General features: G+C 42.8%; 1 protein-coding gene across 1 annotated transcript; it reads right to left on the reverse strand.

Annotated features, from left to right (window-relative positions):
• Positions 1 to 972: 972 nt before the first annotated feature.
• LOC148352249 (transcription factor Sp3-like) lies at positions 973 to 18630 on the reverse strand. Its single transcript, XM_088354555.1, has 8 exons — positions 18154 to 18630; positions 14463 to 14675; positions 13790 to 14341; positions 12005 to 12214; positions 10898 to 11105; positions 9036 to 9228; positions 6649 to 6845; positions 973 to 3506 (listed from the first exon to the last, which is right to left on the reverse strand). The coding sequence occupies exons 1-8, from the start codon at positions 18205 to 18207 to the stop codon at positions 3250 to 3252; spliced, it is 1884 nt and encodes a 627-aa protein (XP_088210681.1). The 5' UTR covers positions 18208 to 18630; the 3' UTR covers positions 973 to 3249.
• Positions 18631 to 18955: the final 325 nt, after the last annotated feature.

The raw sequence follows: 18955 nt of genomic DNA on the forward strand, positions 1-18955 counted from the left end.
TACGACACCAAACCGTTTCAAGAAAAGTGGGAAATCGGGTTTTCCAACCTCGGACCAGGAAATACTTGGAATGACACATCAAGTGGGCGGGCTTAGTCGCGAAGTTGGGGCACATATCCTTTTTCCCGATCGGAAGTTGGAAAACCCGACTTCCCACCTTTCAGGAATGCAGCATTAGTAAGAATAAGTGGGACAACTCTAGAGCACAAAATACACTACTCTCTACATTTCTTTAGAACATGAAAAAAAAAGATATTTTGCCTTTTATTTGAACAAATCAAATGCAAAAACTAAAAAAAAAGCTCAGGACTGAAAAAAAAAACCCTTGATGATTCTGTTAACTTTCGCGTACAGCCCAACTCGCCCTCTGATTGGTTGTCGTTTACCGCCGTTTTATCTTTTATGTGTTGACGCGAACGTCACTCAAATCTTGGCTATTAAAGGGGCAGACTCATCTAAGGACAACAGACAATTCGAACAAAAAAACTATTAATTTAATAAAAACAAGAAAAAAGGTCAGTTTGCTTTTCATTTTGAACATCCTACGAAAAAGGGGAACACCCCCAAAAATGTCATTCAAGTCCCAGTGTGTAATATTTGACCACTAGATGTTCCTGTTGTCTAATGCGAACAAAAACAGAACCACGGATCCCAAACATGGTATGATATTTAATGTATTTTCACTCAGTATTCAAATCAATGTTTTATTTTACTGAACTAAAGTGTTTTGTACCACTTGGAGGCACTATAAATTAAACACTGTCCCTTTGATGATTAAGATTCAACTTCCGTATACAGGAAACCTCGGCCTCTGATTGGTTAACAATTCACGCAGCGTTATCTTAAGTAAATTGACGAGAACGTCACTCAAAACTCAAACTTTATTTAAAAAAAAAATCAATTAAAAAGTATACCGTATATTTCTCATGTAACTAAGCAAAAATATAATTTTAATCATTGAGACCCACAGACGTTGTTTTATACTTTATTGTGATCCATTTGAAAAAAGATTTTACAAAAAAAGGTAACATTCATTTAATTTTTACACCAACTCTTTAAAAAAAAAAAAAAAGATTTTTAAAACAAGTTTTTTGATACATTGAAATAAATCGCGTGGACTAAGTGATGGCTTCTATAAACAATAAGATAATACATATTTAAATGAAGGCTACAAAAATATAAGGAGTACACGTGGACGAAAACAATACAAACGCAATGAAAAATAGTGTGATTGTTTTAGTTCGTTTCGAAATGTCCGCGCGCAAAATGATTTATTGAAATTAAAAAAAAACCTTAACTGGAATGTTTGCCACTAAAATTTGTTGCATTGTTTTGTACCAGTATTCGGCATATCAAAAAAAAGGGAAAAAAAGGTCGCTGTACACAAACATTTTTCTGACTTTTGCGTTTGGAATTAGATGTTTTCGTCGGGACTGATAAAAAAAAAAAAGAAAAAGGAAAGACAGTGGCATGGCAAAAGCACATAAAAAAAACAAACATGTGAGGAACATTCTATCTTGACACATTTCAACTCCTTTCCAACCTTTTGGGAAGCTCACTTAGCTTTAGCATGTTAGCATAGCAGTCGTAAAAATCTCTTAAAAGTGACCCGAAGTGACGATTTCATTCAACAAACGGGGATGAATGTGATTTGGTGATTATATCGTGATTGGAAAACTTTTTATTTGGGTGCACATCTATAACGGCTTGAAAAGCGGGTGAGCTTTTGTGTTGCTTCATCGAGAGCAATGTGAATACATTTCCTGAAAGTGTTGACCTACTCGTCAGAAAAGAAAAACGAAAAACGCTAAGCATTCCATTCACTTAAGCTCTTTTGAAGCAATTAGAGGTCACGATGCACCCTGGAAGCTATCATGATGGAAAATGGGAAACTTTTTTTAAATTAAAGGGTCAGAAAACGAATGAAAAGTGATTTTACAAACCCCGTGACATTGTTATCATGATTCCTAAATGTGTCATTTCCCTCCCCAGTCGTTCTTTTTCCTGGCACACTCGGGAACCCCCATTTAGCATTAGCATGTTAGCATAAGAGTCGCAGAAATCCGTTTGAAATCACCCGAAGTGATTTTCTCATCCAACAAATTGCGCTAAATGTGATTTTGTGATTTGATTGTGATCTGAAAACGTTTTTTATAGTGCACATCTAAAACGGCGAGAAAAGCGGGTGAAATTTTGTGTTACGTAATCAATGGCATTGTGCAAGAACTTCCTGAACGTGTTTACTCACATGCCACATTTAACTCCTTCTACCAGATTAAAGATGTTGATTTAGCATTAGCACGAGAGCATAGTGGTTGCAAAAATCACCCCGGTGACCCGAAAAGATGTTCTCATCCAACAAATGGCGATAAATGAGAGTTTGTGATCGGAAAACGTAATATTTAGGTGCACATCTAAAACAGTTGGAAAACCAAGTGAGCTTTTGTACTGCACTGAATTGTGAACGCACTTCCTGATTGTGTTGGCCCGCTCATCATAGTTTGAGTAGTAAAGTCCACCTAGCATTAGCATGTTAGCCTTCCATTCAATGAAGCTCATCTGAGGCAATTTAAGGTCCTGATGCTATGGTCATGATTGGAAGACTCTACATAAACTAAATAATTAAAGTTTGACTTTATAATCCCACCTGGAACGCCCAATTAGCATTAGCATGTTAGCATAGCTGTCGCCAAAACCTCTCAAAGGTGACCAGAAGTGAAGATCTTAATCGTCAAACGGTGATAAATGTGATTTTGCGATTCCCCCGTGATCGGAAAACTATTATTTTAGTGCACTTCTTAAACGACTGAAGAAGCGAGTGAGCTTTAGCAAAGTGTTTGGTCGCGTGGGGTGTACAACAATAATTTCGCCGCCATTATAAAACGTTGAGCAAATAGTGAGTAAAAACGCGTACTTGCATAAAATGTTCAGCAGACCGCACTTCCCAAACACGGCAGGATTTTTTTTTTTATCCTGTTTTTTGTCTTTTTAAAAAAACACGCACATGCACTTCCAGCATTTCATACACGACTATAATACAAAATAAGGCATTTCCTTGTGTGTGTGTGTCCGTGTGTGTTTACATAGCAACCGTTTGGAACGGCGGCCTATAAAAAGACTGCAAAAACAAAGTCTGGATAACTCTTACTTAAAATATATAATTATTTGTCATATATATTTATATTCATATGTAAAAAAAAGAAAAAGAAAAAAAGAAGCAAACATAACGGGATTTAGGAAAGGACGTCCTCATTCCAAGACCTCGCCGGGCGCCACGGTGACAAGCTGCATGGGGATCTCCTGATTGGCCACCAGGTTGTGGGCGGTGCCCGACTGCAGGATGAGCGTGGTACCGTCGGCCGTGATGAGGGTATCGGCGGGTATCGGTGAGGCCGAGGCGGCCGGGGCGCTCCCCTTTTTGTTCTGGTGAGTCTTTATGTGCTTGGCCAGGTGGTCGCTGCGCATGAAACGCTTGGAACACTCGCCGCACACAAATTTCTTCTCGCCTAGGACACAATCAAGTCTCGTCAGCTATGTTTGAAAACATAAACGACAACTACATGAATGCCATGAAAACGGATTTGCCCCCATCCTGATTTTGGTGTTTTTTGCATAATCATCACTCTCGAAGGTTTCAGATCCCTTTAGTCTTACCTGTGGTGTTCCGCAGGGTTCAGTACTTGGCCCCTTTCTTTTCAGCATTTACATGCTTCCATGAGGTGATATTATTTGCAAGTATAATCAGTTTCCATTGTTGCCCAGATGACACTGAACTATATCTTCCGATGGAGGAATCTGCCACACTAAACTGTGAAAATTTAGAGGCCCGCCTCACTGAGATAAAAGAATGATGTCACTCAACTTTTTGCGCCTTAACTCTGACCGAAAAGTTAGTGATTGGTCCATCTAAATGCCGTGACTTGTACATTGACAAATGTAATATCACCCAGAGTGACTCAGTCAAAAATTGAGGTGTAACATTTGTCCTCAATCTGTATTTTAAAACGCACGTTAGGAATATGACTAGTACAGTTTTTTTCCATCTTCGCAACATTGCTAAAATTCGCCCTATGCTGTCTCAGTTGGATGCAGAGATTATAATTCATGCGTTTGTTACCTCCCGTCTGGATTACTGTAATGCACTACTCTCCGGTCTCCCGAAGTCCAAAATCAAGAACCTTCACCTGGTACAAAATGCTGCAGCCAGGCTTTTAACTAAGACCAGAAACTTTGATCACATGACCCTGATTTTAGCTAACCTGCATTGGCTCCCTGTTAGTTTAAGATGTGATTTTAAGGTTCTGTTGGTAGTATACAAAATTATGCATGGACTTGCTCCCTCATATATTTCAGATTTAATTTCCCCCTATGTTCCGGTCCGGAGCCTTTGCTCTTAAAATGCTGGTCTACTCATGATCCCAAGAGCCAAGAAGAGATCCGCAGGTTTGAGAACTTTCTCCATTCGGGCCCCGGTGCTGTGGAATGCTCTTCCCCCTGAGATCTGATCTGCAACCTCAGTGGAAATGTTTAAATCTAAGCTTAAAATACACTTTTATTCCAAAGCATGTGAATAACCGATATTTTATGTTGAGGATATCTGTGTAATATTTGCCCTCATGTCGGTTTTAGATCAGGGGATGGTGTCATAATAGTCTGTGGTTTGCAATAATCTGTGGTCTGTGCAGCCCTTTGAGACTCTTTGTGATGAAGGGCCAAACAAATAAACATGTCTTGACAAACCAATTTGAATATGAAACAATGACAACCCAAGGAAATACAAAATGCACTTCTGAATTTTGATTCCATTTATCAAGGCACAACAATACCAAAAGCTGTCTGGCCTTATGTGAAATAATCAATTCCCCCTGAAGCTAATAGCGAGTTGGACCACCTTTGGCAGTGATAATAGAAACGTTTACGATAGTTGCTCACGAGTCATTTACAACTCGGTGGAAGGAATTTTGGCCCACTCTTCTTTGCAAAACCGGTTCAAATCTACTGTATTGGAGCGTTTACTAGCATGAACTGCCCATTTAAGGTCGCACCAAAACATCTCAATTGGATTTAAATCTGGACTTTGGCCTAGTCACTTTAGATGTAGATCAGGAGGCAGAGCGCTCGTCTTGGGATCAAGAAGTCACATGTTCGATTCCCAGCTCCTCCGTGTTATATGTCAAAGTGTCCTTGGGCGGGACACCCGAATCCCTAATGCCCCCAATAAGCAGGTAGGCGCCTTGCATGGCTGACTCCCTATTGGTGTGTGAGTGTGTGTGTGAATGGGTAAGTGTGAAGCACATTGTGAAGCGCTTTGGGAGGTCTTCATTGACTTGAAAAGCGCTATAGAAATGCAGACCATTTACCATTTAAACCATTCAGAGTTGGACTTGCTAGTTTTGTTGAATCACTCGAGGCGCCTGAGGATAATCTTTGGTAGTGCTATGGTAGGGAGGTTTCTTAGTTCCCCAAAAGAGAATCTTAGTCAGCGTCCATAACAGGCATTTTGGAGTGCAGGGCACCGGAGTAAAAGGTGCTCCACCGATTCTTCTTCACCTTGGACTCATCAATCATCGCGCTAATATCAAATGTGCAACAGTTACACACAAATAAAATACACAAGCACCGATCATCTTTGCACTTCCCTGCAAATTTCCGGAGGGAGGGATGGTGGCTAGACTAAAATCGGATAAGATCATTGAGATCTTTCTTTGATAACTGCGACTTTTCCTCCAGGTTGGGAGAAGAAGTAAGGGAGATGGGGCGGAGCTCAGGTTAATGCAGGAGGTTTTCAGCTAGACGGGTCTGAGCTTCAAGCAGGGCCGGAGGTTGAGGAAGAGAGGAGTGGTGTGTTTGGGATATTTGTCCTGCTGCCTGATCTAAGAGCGCTCGGGTTTGAGGGCACAAACGAATGGCCGGACGTTCTCCTTCAGGATATTCCGATAATCACCAGAATTCATTATTCCGACAACCACGGCAAGTTGTCCTGGTCTGAAGCAGCAAAGCGGCCCCAGACCAAAAATGCCATCCACAAGAGTTCTCAGGCAAGAACCACTGCCGTCGCAAAAGAACACAAAGAGTCGTCTCATATTTGCCAAAAAGCATCTTGATTATCCTCAAGACTTCTGGACAAACATTCTGTGGACTGATGAGTCAAAAATTGAACTTTCTGTAAGGTGTGCAGCCCGTTACATCTGGCGTCTTAATGGCACAGCATTTGACCCAAAAAAACATGATGGAGTACGTAAAGCATAGTAATTGGCAGCGTGATGGCCTGGGGCTGCTTCGCTGCCTCAGGACCAGAGCATGAATCCTCTTCTACGATCACTTGTGGCGTTCACATAGGAGATCACATTTAGTTGGAAATGTGAACCATCTCCCATAAAATTTAGACTTCACCCAAAAAAAATCGGAATTGAACATAAGCTCTGAAGTGTGAATCTTCCCATTGTTGGTTTCGTTTTGGGGTGTATGAATAACCTTCTGCCACTAGAGGGCATCAGGAACGTTCCCACACTAGGCCCCCCTATCACCTATTATCTCTTTAAATGCGACCATGTTTTTAAAATAACCCATTTTGTATACTCGGAATCGATCGATCCAGATTTCGGAACTCGCGTTTTCATTATTTCTCAATAAAGTCGAGCTATTCACCTGTATGCGTCCTCCGGTGTCTCTGCAGCTCGTCGCTCCTGGTGAACCTTTTCCCGCAGTACATCCAATTGCAGACGAATGGCCGCTCGCCGCTGTGCCAGCGCAGGTGAGCCCGCAGGTGCGAAGTTTTGCCGTAGACTTTGCCGCAGCCCACAATGTGGCAGATGTGAAGCTTCTTCTTGCCGAGCCCAGAACCTCTGCCAAAGGGGTAAATACTACTCAATCTCCAATTCACACCAAATACAGTAGACCCCCGGTAATTGCAATCCCCGCTTTACAACGATTTCACTTTACGGTGTGGAAAAGGATGTTTTTAACAGCGTCTTTCCCAACATATTACAACAACAGATTGCATAAAACAAGTTATGTCTCTACAATGACTGTCACTGTTGGTAAATGTCATATAAAATGCTGCCCTACTAACTCGCTGAACTCTCTCCCACAATGCCTTTTTCTTCTCTTCATACAGTGTAGAATCCCGTGTGCTTTGCAATGGTTTTGCTAGTAAGTGAATACAATACCGTACTTTTTTGAACAACCAGCTCAGTAGCCTAGATGGTAAGGCGCCCGCTTTGAGACTGGGAGGTCGGTGGTTCGCGCCCCGGCCGAGTCATTCCTAAGACTTAAAAAGTGGTCGGCGGCGCCCTCTGTTGGCTGCGGCTGCATCGGCTCGCTACAACGGGTCAGGTGCAATCGACATTTCGTTCTGTGTACATTGTTACACAGAATGACAATACAAGGAAATTATTATTATTATTATTATTATATTTAATGGCTATGGGTCCCAAGGTTTGTGATGATGCTAGCGCAGGGTTAAGAAACATATGGCTCGCGAGCCAGATATGGATCTTTTCATGAGTATATAAGGCTCAGGGATAAAATGATACGTATGCAACTCTCATCTAGAGCGTTCTGATGCTAATAAGTCATGTTTATTTATTTATTTGTGACGCCCCTAATCACAAGGTGTCTCAAAGGGCTTCATAGACCACAGAATGTCAACGCCCAATGTGTAGCTTTGTTTTACAGTACTATGCTTTATAATTCAGCCTGCTTTGTAACGTTAAAATATTATTTTATGCTGGTTTAAGATCAGGTAATTGTGCAATTTTGTAATTGTAATCCTGTGCAGTTCTTTGAGACATTTTTGTGATTAAGGGCTATATAAATAAACGTGACCCGACTTGAAATGTTCATGTTTTACAACAAAACAATACAGGTTACGCATATTAGCCTTAAACATACTTATATAAACCTTAAACATACAAAATATAGCACTGAAGCAACTTATGAACAAATTCAACTTACGAACAATAGTCCGGAACCTATTTCGTTAGTAAGTAGGGCAGCGTCTGTATTTCAAATGCCATTTTTTTTTACATTGGAGAAGTAAATAACATCACGATATTCTAAATGTCTGAGATTGTAAATACACAATGTTTTGCATAAGTGCATTGTCTACGTAGCTTTAATAGTATGAACGGTTTGGTCCAGTATACAAGAAGCATTCTCCTTACTTCAGTTCACAGTCAGGGTGTCACACAGACAGACCCTGTTTTGGCCGTTCCGAGGATTTCTTATATATGGAAGCTTATGAAACAATTTAGGCAGTACATTGTATTCTGTAACATTTTTACGAAACAACCGTTATGTCACCATCGTCCATGACAAAACAGACGGTCAAAATGAACCTCGACGATTTATTTGAGCGGGATATTTGTCGATGAAATCATCAAACGTCACACGGTGTGGTAAAATGTACTCTTGTCTGGAGGTCAGGTTTGAGAGTGTTAAAAGCCGAACTAAAATCTATGAATAAAACACGACCGTATGACATACTATGCTGAAGATGACTTAAAAATCTCATGAATACAAATTGAAATGGCATTATCTACACTTCTATTAGCACGATACGCGAATTGGTACGGATCTAGATTCGATGGTAAAAAGGACTTCCTGAATTTCAATTCGATCTTCTCGAAAGTTTTCATAATCACGGACGTGAGTGCTACGGGTCTATAATTGTTCAAACATGTGACATTGTTCTTTCTCAGGACCGGTACAATAGTAGCCCGCTTTCAATACAAGGGGGCAGTAGCTGAACTCAAAGACCAATTGAAAATACCAGTAAAGACAGGGAGAAGGCGGGGTGAGAGTTTATGGGGGCCTGGGGATTTCCTCTCTTTCAACCTCCCGAAATCACGTCTTACCTCCTCTTCACTGATGATCAATGGATAGTAATGTACTTTTGTCTGGAGGTCAGGTTTAATAGCTAACTACTCAAGATGTGACTGAATAGAAACATCTGACTATTTCGCTTTCATGGCGCCGAGTCAAAAATGTTCCCGACCCCAGCTTTAGATCATCACACGCGATCCGCAGCTCACCTTCCTCCCGACTCTTTACAATTGGGGCACGTGCACGCCACCCGGCGCAGTCGTTTCCCCTCGCCGCTCGCCGCGTCGGCGTCCTCGTCCACCGTCATCTGCACGCGAAGATTGTTCAGGTCGCTGGGGTTGAGCGTGGAGTCGCCGCTCAGGCGCCAGTCCTCGGAGTCGGGCTCCTGCTTGATGTTGATGCCTGCCCGGTTAGAGGAATCGTTACGGTTATTATTTGAAATACACGTTGGATGACCTTTATCGGTTGAAATCTTCAATGTCTAGACCAGAGTTCCTCAGCCTGTAACATATGTATATATATGGGTAGGGTGACTTTAACTGGATTACTTTCAATTACTTTTTGGATTACTCCAATACCAAATATGCTAATAAAAGACAAAAGAAACTAAAATGAATAAAATGACTAAATTTTGTGCATGCTTGGGGAGTAACGGAATACATGGAACGGCAAAAATGATGTTGGCAAGCTGTTTGGATTTATTTTCATTTTGTTTCTGTCGCATTTGATGTTAGTTTTGCCGGAGATCAAAGAGATCAAAGCCAGTAGAGAAAGCTTACCACGTGATGTGAGTCATCATTTTATTCATATTTAGTTTCTTTTGTTTCTTATAGAATGAAGGGTTCTGTAGCACTAGGAGGCACTAAATATGACTCACTGTCCCTTTAAAAACAACAAAAACGAGAATTCACACTAGAGTATAAGTTGCATTTCTTGTGGTTTATGGAACAATGTAGCTCTGTTTTGGAAAATTGTCTGGAAAGAAGACGACACGAGTGTTAGCCCAAACCAGCAAAGAGGACAGATTGTAATCACAATAGAGGCTATAATGAAAATATGAAATGGATTTCAGTGTTTGTTTATTGGATTCAATCATTTTAAAATTCAAAAAGTTACTCCATGTAATTCATTTGTGGTTTCATTCTTTGTTTCCTATTCCTAATATTTTAAATACAAATATATTCCTAAAGGTACATTGTCTAATATTTTGTAATAAATATTTTGGTTTTATACAGGGTTTGTACACCTTTTTCTTGGCCAAATTCAAGCACTTCTTAAGAACTGTTTTCCCCGTACCACTAAGAGAAGAAATCCAGCGCAGATTGAAAGAACGGGAGCCTAACCCTTAGTTTCAAACCTTAATTCTAGCCCCAACCTTATTTCGATACCCTTAATTGGTATAAAACCCTAACTTGCTGCCCAAACCCTAGAGCAGGGGTGTCAAACTCATTTTAACTCGGGGGCCACACGATAGAACAAACATTCTGTCGGGGGCCGGACGAGTAGATTAAAGAGAAAGAAAAAGAGAGATAAAGAAATAAAAGAAAGAGGGAGGGAAAAGGAGAGAGGGCGGGACAAAGAAAGAAAAGAAAGCGCGAAGGGTATGAAGAGAGAAAGAGAAAAGAAAAAAAGGAAGTTAGAGCAAAAGAGGTTAAAAGACACAGAGAGAGAAAGAGACAAAGAGCAACAAAGGAAGAGAAAAAGAGAGACACAGAGAGTAAAAGAGACAAGAGTGGGAGAAAAGAAAGAGAGAGGGAGAGAGAAATAAATACAAGTACAGTGTCTTTGTTAGAGGCACCTGGCTTTGGCAACATCAAGTTGACATATTTCAACCTGCAGCTTGTTTTTCTCTTGCGCTTCTCTGAGTGTTGTTTCGCGGGCAGAATTCACCCGGGGGGCCGCCTGTTTTAGACCTAACCCCGTTTTAAACCATAACCCTATCTATAAACCTATTTTGGAACCCTACATTCTGAAGCATCAAGCCTAGCTGCTCGACCTAACCAGACACCTAACCTTAGAAACACGGCAGCAATTTTAAGCATTTACATGAAAAAAAAAAATGCGGTCGTACCGGCCGGGCTGTTGTTGTCGTCTCCCTGGTGCGTGAAGTGAACGCCGCTTTGTGTCAGCGAGTTGACGGTGACCGTCTGGAGGTTGGGGAGGCTGACTTGGCCTCCCTGGCCCAGCGGGAGAGTCTGAACGGGGGCCAAAGTCAGCTGCTGGGGCTGGCCCTGCCCCTGCGGCAGCTGGAGCCCCTGAAGCGACTGCACGCCTTGTACCTGAACACACGAAGCTCGTCTCATTCTTTTTCTCTTCCGAGGATTGCCGTCTCAGACCGGGGATCGACCGAGACGGGTTTTCCGGGGCCGATACCGACGATTAATATCGAGAGGAGGCCGATAACCCGTATTTAGAGAGAATATTCATTTGATGTAAAAGCTTAAAAATTAACAAAAGGAATTCTTAATAATGCAAAAAGAAAAAACGATGATTTGATATGAATTCAAATAAAATTTTTAACCATAACTCTTTGAAAGTAAATTGAAATTTCAACACAACTAAGATGAAAAATCAGTGCAGGGGGGAATGAAATCAGGCTTAGCAGCAACTCGCATAAAGGTACATAAAAACAGATTGTTTTACGATATAAAAATAAATATTTCAATGCAAACAACATGACTTAAATTATCTTAAAAACAAAATGTTCAACAAAATTTCAACGGAGCTTGTGGATTGAAAAATGTGGGCAGTCTTTTTTAAGAGCCAAATTAACGAACCGATGTTATGGTAACAACTAATCACTCAGCCGTCCATTTTAGCGTGCTTTTTATACTCTTTCTCAATCACAACACACTCACTCGTCATTGACCAACTCATCTTATGATAAGCGCTAATAATCAGGCTCTACCTGTTAGTTACACTTATTACACTATCTCTTGATCGCAAACATGCCTTTCTATCACCGAAACAGGTATGTCAGGATAGGTTGGCTGAGCTACCACACTAATAGGAGAGGAGGAGTGGAAAAAAGTGAAAGCGTCTTGGCTGCATCTGAGACTTCGTAATCTGCCTGTCGAGTAAATAATAATGCAGATACCCGTCAAGTTACCAAATGCCGGCGCCGATAATCAGCCCATCCGATCATCGATCGACCTCTCCCTGAGACGTGCCCGCTCACCTGGAAGGTTTGCCACTGGATCTGCCCGGTGGCGCTGACCGTCTGGGCCTGGATGAGGAAGGTGCCTGGGTTGACCAGCTGGACGCTTTGCAGGGTCTGACCAGCGGCCGTGTTCAAGTCCGTACCCGAGGAGGCCTGGCTTTGACCATCGCCCGACAGCTGCAGGATGGGCTGCGAGAGGGCGGCTGTGCCGGGCGTCGACGATGGCACCTGTGCAGTATACGTTTGGAATGAATTTGGGTCACTTTTCGCAAGTTTCGCAAGCGGAATTTTTGCAAAGTTGGCGCCTACTGAGGCACGAGTCATCTACAATTGCCGGGGACAAACAATCTTCCAATAAACAATAGACTTGTGCTGGTAGTGAAGTATAATAAAGACAGAAGAGCATCTGTGTCATTCATTTCAGGTTGCTTAACCAAGGAAAAAAATCTGAATAGAATTGATGATGTCATAGTCCTTGTTGAATTGAATGTCAAGTATTTTTATGCCTTAGAATTTCTCGAAAAATAGATCTACAGCTTATTGTCACTTATTGACAAAGAATAAAATTATTCTAACCAGCTCTGAGTTGCTTCGCAAGATCATTCAACGCATGTTTAGTGGAGGGGAAAAAAACCTAATTTGGAAACCACAATTGACACTAATGTCTGATCATTTGTAAATGAGTAAGGGGCTCATTGCTGGGCACAGGCTAAAAGGGATTCTCAAAAACCAATTCTAGTTTTTTCAACTAGGTGCAGTGTGAGTGTAGTGTTCCTCCCCACAATCATTTAGATATGCTGTAAAACATTCTACGCGCCGGGGGACTCGAGAAATTCAGTCTGAGTCGATAGACCTCATATCCCCAAGAGCTGTGTTTCATAACGATGGCGGGTCTGGTTGAAAAACAGAATGCGATTGTAGAGAAAAGCGATTGCATAGCGCTCGTTTCTGCTTGGAGAAATTGGAAATTTGCTTACCATGTCGCTTGGAAACTTCTGAATGTTTTATCCTAGTTCCGTGCTTCTACCAAGTTTAAATGCTGTCGTGTACAGGAACCTTTTTTGCCTTCGCTTCCTTTTATTTTTATGTAAGCAATTGACCATTTCTTTGCGTGTTTTTCTGCGTTTCTTGCAATCGGTATAATATTGCCCAGATAGCTTCCAGTTTGGGTAACCGTAAGCAGATGGCTAGCTGGTTAGCCTGCCATGGCCATTTTCCTCCTGGCTGTTTTTTTTTTTTTGCCGTGGGCGGTTTTCGTTGCCGGTTCCCGGATAGACTGGCTGCTTACCGCATGCTTTCGGTCGGGCAACCTAACGTTTTTCCGCCCTCTTTTTGCATCTGGCTAGAATGCCTTGGCTGGGTTAGCCCCTGTTAGCTTTTGGCATGTTCTTTTTGCCAGTTCGCCCCATTTCAGCTGCTCGCCACCTATTTTACCATAACTGCTCCCACCCGCGAGACACAACACCTAGGTATTGTCAACAAAACCTAGCAAAACTTGGCTAAAAAAACACTCAAAAACTATTTGAGTAATTAACACGTAAACCAATATGGTAACTGGCTTGCGAGGGGGCCGGAGTTACCCTGATGACGTCACAGCTCATGAAGTCGACGACGAAACAGGCTGTCTTCAAAAGGCATGATCTCAGAAACTAATTAGAATATACCAATGAAATATAAACACCTACCATTTCCAACATTTTGCATGTGTTACATTTGGGTATCCCTTTAATGAGTTGAACGATTACTATGCAAACCAATCCAGGGCTGTTGATTAGCCAGTCCGTCTATTGAGTGAGCTCTGACCTGAATTTGCTGCAGGTGGGAATTAAAGTTTTCGGAAGAGGACGAAGGGTCCGACACGACGGTGGCTTGGGTGAGGACTCCCGTTCCGTCGATGGTGGCCGGGAGCTGAGAGGAAGCGTCCGAGGTGGGCACGTAGAGCTCCTGGTTGGCGCCGCCCCCCGCCGCCATTTTAGCGCTCTGCCCGGCGTTCTCCAGGCTCTGTCCGCTCATAATGAGCTGTCCTTCGGGCGTGACGCCAGTAGCGATGGGCACGGTCTGCCCGGCCGTCAGGCCCAGCGACTCCAGGTCCACGCTGTTGATGGGCACGAAGGTGATGTTGCCGGGGAGCCCCACGGGGTATGCCGAGCCCCCGGCCAAAGGAAGACCCTGGATGGTCTGCGCTTGCCCCGCTTGCGTGAGGAGGTCGGTGGTGGCCGTCGCCCCGGCACAGCTGAGTCCGATGCCGCCTTGACTGCCGTCCTGGAGGAGCTGGATTGGCCCCGTGCCGTCATCCAGGCCCTGCGTCTGGAAGTTTGTCAGCGTCCCGTCTGCGTTTTGGATCTGAGGGATGACCTGAAATAGAATTTTGCTTTACTTATAAGGTATTCCCAGCGTTTGGTGTCCCTACCCACAATTGTGCAAATACCTTAAAGCAAAAGCACGAGTCAGGTAAGATGTTATAACTTAATTTTACCTGATACTGAATTCCTGACACGCCGTTGGCCACCGCCTCGCCCCCGGGCGCAGTGACATAGATGGGCTGGCTGGGGAGACCCCCAAGGGGAAGCACATACTGGCCGTTCGACGTGATGATACCGCCATTGGGATCATCTTTAGAGGCCGAAATGGGCGTCAACACCTCCCAGCGGTCTGATCCCGAGAGTTGGATGGCGGACATGTCTGTGGTCTGAGAAGGTGGAAGATCGTCGGCAGATTAACAGGAGCTAAGTGGATCATCGCATTTTAAATCAAGGCTGTCAATGGCTCCATCTCTATCTGTTTGGCCAATAATTTGTTTTTCTTTGGAAAGCAGGTGATCTGGAGACGAGCAGTGTAAACTAGTTCTCACCTTGAAGTGATGGAACAATCTGATTTAAAAAAATGGCTCTTTTTATAACAACCCTCAACAAAATCACCAAATCTGTCTCATGTGAACCTTTATCAAGAAATATCACAGTGTGGTACACGAGTGCTTGACAGCAGATGGAAGAATCCTTATAGAGAATCATCAATCCAACCTACAAAATCATGGGCTGGTCTCTGTCCAGTCTGGAGGACTTGTCTACAACATTAACAACTCCTCTCAACAAGCCACCCTCTATTTGAGCTGTTCCTCTTTGGCATACGCTACAGGTCCCTTAAAACAAAGAATAACAGGCTATTTACTCCTTCGTTTTTCACACTGTTAATGCTGAATGTCTTTGCACTTTTTTCATTGCATTATTTTCTGATGCACTCTCAACTCAGGCCTAATACTTTTTTCTTGTTTCTCTTGGAGTGCCACATCTATGCTCATTGTAAACAATGGACCGTCGTAATCTCTGACAATAAGGACAATTATATTGTACGCTAAACTTAGCCCTGACAAGGTTATCTTGAAAAACACATTTTTCCACCTTTTACTTCATAACCGAAGAAAGACGTCTTTTGTACATATTTTAACCTGTTTATGCTGCGGAAGACGGACTACTTGTCGAGCAGGGATTTGAACCCGTGTCACAATGAAAGGGGTCAAAATAAAGATGGAGGAGATGCCACAATGGAACTTAATGTTGAACCCATCCAACATTACCAAATTTACTCCCAAAAACACTTGTTTTTATCTAGTCTATTGTGGTCCTAAATTTAGCTCCTGAAAATGTTGTATTTTCAACATTTTGAAAAAGAAGTTCCAGATTTCACTTTATAACCAAATGAGACATTTTTTAAACTGAATTTTGGCCGGTGAGATCCCCCCAGCACAAGCAGTTTCGGATGTTTGATTTTTGGCTATAGCTATTTTAGATGTAATTTAGCATAAAAATAGAAGACTAATATTGGCATGTATATAGCCCACAGAACTTAGACCAAATTGAGTTAAAATTAGTCATTGTTGTGATAATCATGTCCAAATTTATGCCCCCAAAAGTGTTATTTTCAACAAAAGTAGTCTTTGTGGTACGAGATTGGCCCCCAAAAAGTTGTCCGAACAAAGCCTTAAAAAATTAACAAAAAAACAAACATCTTTCCAACCATTTTTTTCCCAGTAGGGTCATCACCACACTTCTTTTGGATGTTAGATTTATTACACTATAAACACTTTAAACTGGACCATACTTGGGCCATTTTTGCACTAATCACTTTCAACTTATTTTTATCTTATTACCTTCACTCATCTTGAGCTAATCTTGTATTTTTATCGTTTGATATTCAAAATATTATTTTATGTATACATGTAAAAAGTTTCTTCGATTTATTACGCTGGCAACTGTGTGGACAGCAAAGTAAGAATTTCATTGTGCAGCGAATTGTGTTTTCTTGCTGTGCATATGACAATTAACACTTTGGATCTGTAGGCTAAATCTAACAGTCTGTTTTTTCACATGATTTGGCTCCAACATGGCAAAAATAGAGTTAAAATTAGTCTTTGCTTAGCATACACAAATTTCACTTTACAAACAAATAAGACGTCTTGCGGACACCTTTTAACTATCATTTGCTCATTGGGGGGCCAGCATGAGACGGCTTTTTTAATGTTGGACCCAATTTAGCACAAAAATAAATGTTCAAAGTTGACTAAGTAGTTAAAAACTGTTTTTGTGTTTGTCTTATCCAAATTGCACTTAACAACCTAATAAAGATCTCTTTTGAATCATTTTTGCACAGTTGGGGTGATCCAGCACGAAACATCTTTTGAATGTTGGATTTTGGGCTGGTTTTAGACACGGTTAAGCACAAAACAATACATTCAAGAGTAAATAGAGTTGAAGTGTTCACTTTATAGAAATTTGACTTTACAAACGGATAAAGATGTATTTTTAACAATAAATTGCTCGGTGGGGGGAGCCTGCGCAAGACGATTTAGCACAAAAATAGATGTCCAATGTAGACTGAACAGAGTTAAAAACAGTAATTATATGTCAAAGTGTCCTTGGGCAGGACACTGAATCCCTAATGCCCCTAATAAGCAGGTAGGGGCCTTGCATGGCTGACTCCCTATTGGTGTGTGAGTGTGTGAATGGTGTGAAGTACATTGTAAAGCGCTTTGGGAGGTCTTCATTGACTTGAAAAGCGCTACATAAATGCAAAACATTTACCATTTAATTGTGTTTACCTTATCCAAATTTCACCCAACAACCAGATAATGACGTCTTTTTTACATGTTTGGCCTGTGGGGGGATCTCGCAAGACATTTTGGATACTGGAATTTGGGCCGGGGGCAGCACAGCGGCGCAGTGGTTAGCGGGTGTGCGGCACAGTTCTGAGGTCATGAGATCAAACCACCTGTGTGGAGTTTGAATGTTCTCCCCGTGCTTGCGTGGGTTTCCTCCCTCATTCAAAAATGTGCATGTCAGGTTAATTGGCCGGTCCAAATTGTCCCTAGGTGTGAATGAGCGAGCAAGTTGTCTGTCCCTGTGAGCCCTGCGACTGGCTGGCAACCGGTTCAGGGTGTCCCCTGCCCACTGCCCGAAGATAGCTCGGATGGGCTCCAGCACCCCGCGACCCTAGTGAGGATAAGCGGTGCAGATAATAATGGGATTTGGGCCAAATCTGGTCTGGTTTTGTTTTAAACATAAGCTAGCACGAAAATTGACGTCTAACGTGGACAAATTATGGGTACTGGCCGTTGTGTTTACCTTAAACACGTTTCACTCTCCAACAAAATGAGTTGTCTTTTGAATCCGTTTTTGCACGCTTTTTAGGATCGATAACTCATGGTGCACCATGCTGCCATGAAGGATGAGATTAAACACGCAAGATGCACCACGATCGGATGAAATTGTGTTTTTCATGCTGGAAAAAAATACACAACGAGATGACCGCTAGCTTCCTTCCACAATGGTGTCGAACGGGTGAGTGGGGGGATGGGCGGCCCGCTGCTTGTGATGATGGACGCCCGGGGAAGCGATCGACGTCGATCGGGTAGCCGATCGCTGCCGAGGGCGAGCGTCCTCCCCACTATGGGCGGGTTTGCACGGGCTAAGAGGTGGGTGGGAGGCCGCTGCCGACGGCGGAGGGGGCGAACACAGGAAGTCGCACGACGGCGGACGCTGGAGCCTCCTCCGCCCTTCCCCCCTCCCCAAATGCCATCCCAATTCTCCAAATGTGTGCAAGTGGCGTCCGACACCATCGTGGGGGGGTGGAAACGAAAACGATGGAAACGGGAGGGGGGCGAGTTTGTTTACCTGCGTTTCCTGAAGAAAGTCGCTTTGACTGCTGTCCACGTCCGCGGACGCCATTTCTCCCCTTGTTTCACTCGGTAATCTTCAACTCCCGTCGGGCCTCGGAAGCCCCACAAAGCATCCCTTCCTCCCCGCCACCAGGACCTTTTTTTCCGCGACCGTCGTTCCGTGTCCCCCTCCCTGAACGAAATTGAGAATAATTCTCTCCCCGTCGTCAAGTTGTTTACAACTCCGTAAGCTAGCTAGCTAGCTAGCCTGCTAGCTTACCATTGCTAGTTAGCAGCTAAGCTAGGAAAAAAAAGGTTGGGAAAAGACACAGCTCTCCGTAGTAAAACTCACCGCCCAAGTAGGACGTCGAAGAACTCGTTTAACTAGTTTACATCCCGAATGGGTTAGTTAAAGCGGCTAAACTCCAAACAAGCTCATTTTTTATCATAGACCGGATCGGAGAATTCGGTCGATTTTTTTTTTCTATTTTGATTGACGGTGCGGGAAAGACAAAGGGGCGGGACTAGGTCAGGTTGACTGGGTCATTTGCATAAGTAGTCCCACCTTTTTTCCTTGTCACGATTGGTTCGAAGTGGTGAGGATCGACGCGTGATTGGTGGGAAGGAATGTCAGTCGCTTTTAAAGGACGGGGACTTCCTGTTTTGGGGGAGTTGGAGATGGAACATCTGGAAACTTTTGGCGAGGGTTGAAACTTTTAAATTCTTTTTAAATTCTTTCCTCAGATGAACTATACTTCTTTAAAAGTGGTTTCTAAATATATGAAACCCCAGGACCTCTAAAACGATCATTTTACCTC

The sequence above is a fragment of the Urocampus carinirostris genome, chromosome 15 (assembly GCF_059441175.1).
Source record: "Urocampus carinirostris isolate Australia breed hairy pipefish chromosome 15, RoL_Ucar_1.0, whole genome shotgun sequence".
NCBI lineage: Eukaryota > Metazoa > Chordata > Actinopteri > Syngnathiformes > Syngnathidae > Urocampus > Urocampus carinirostris.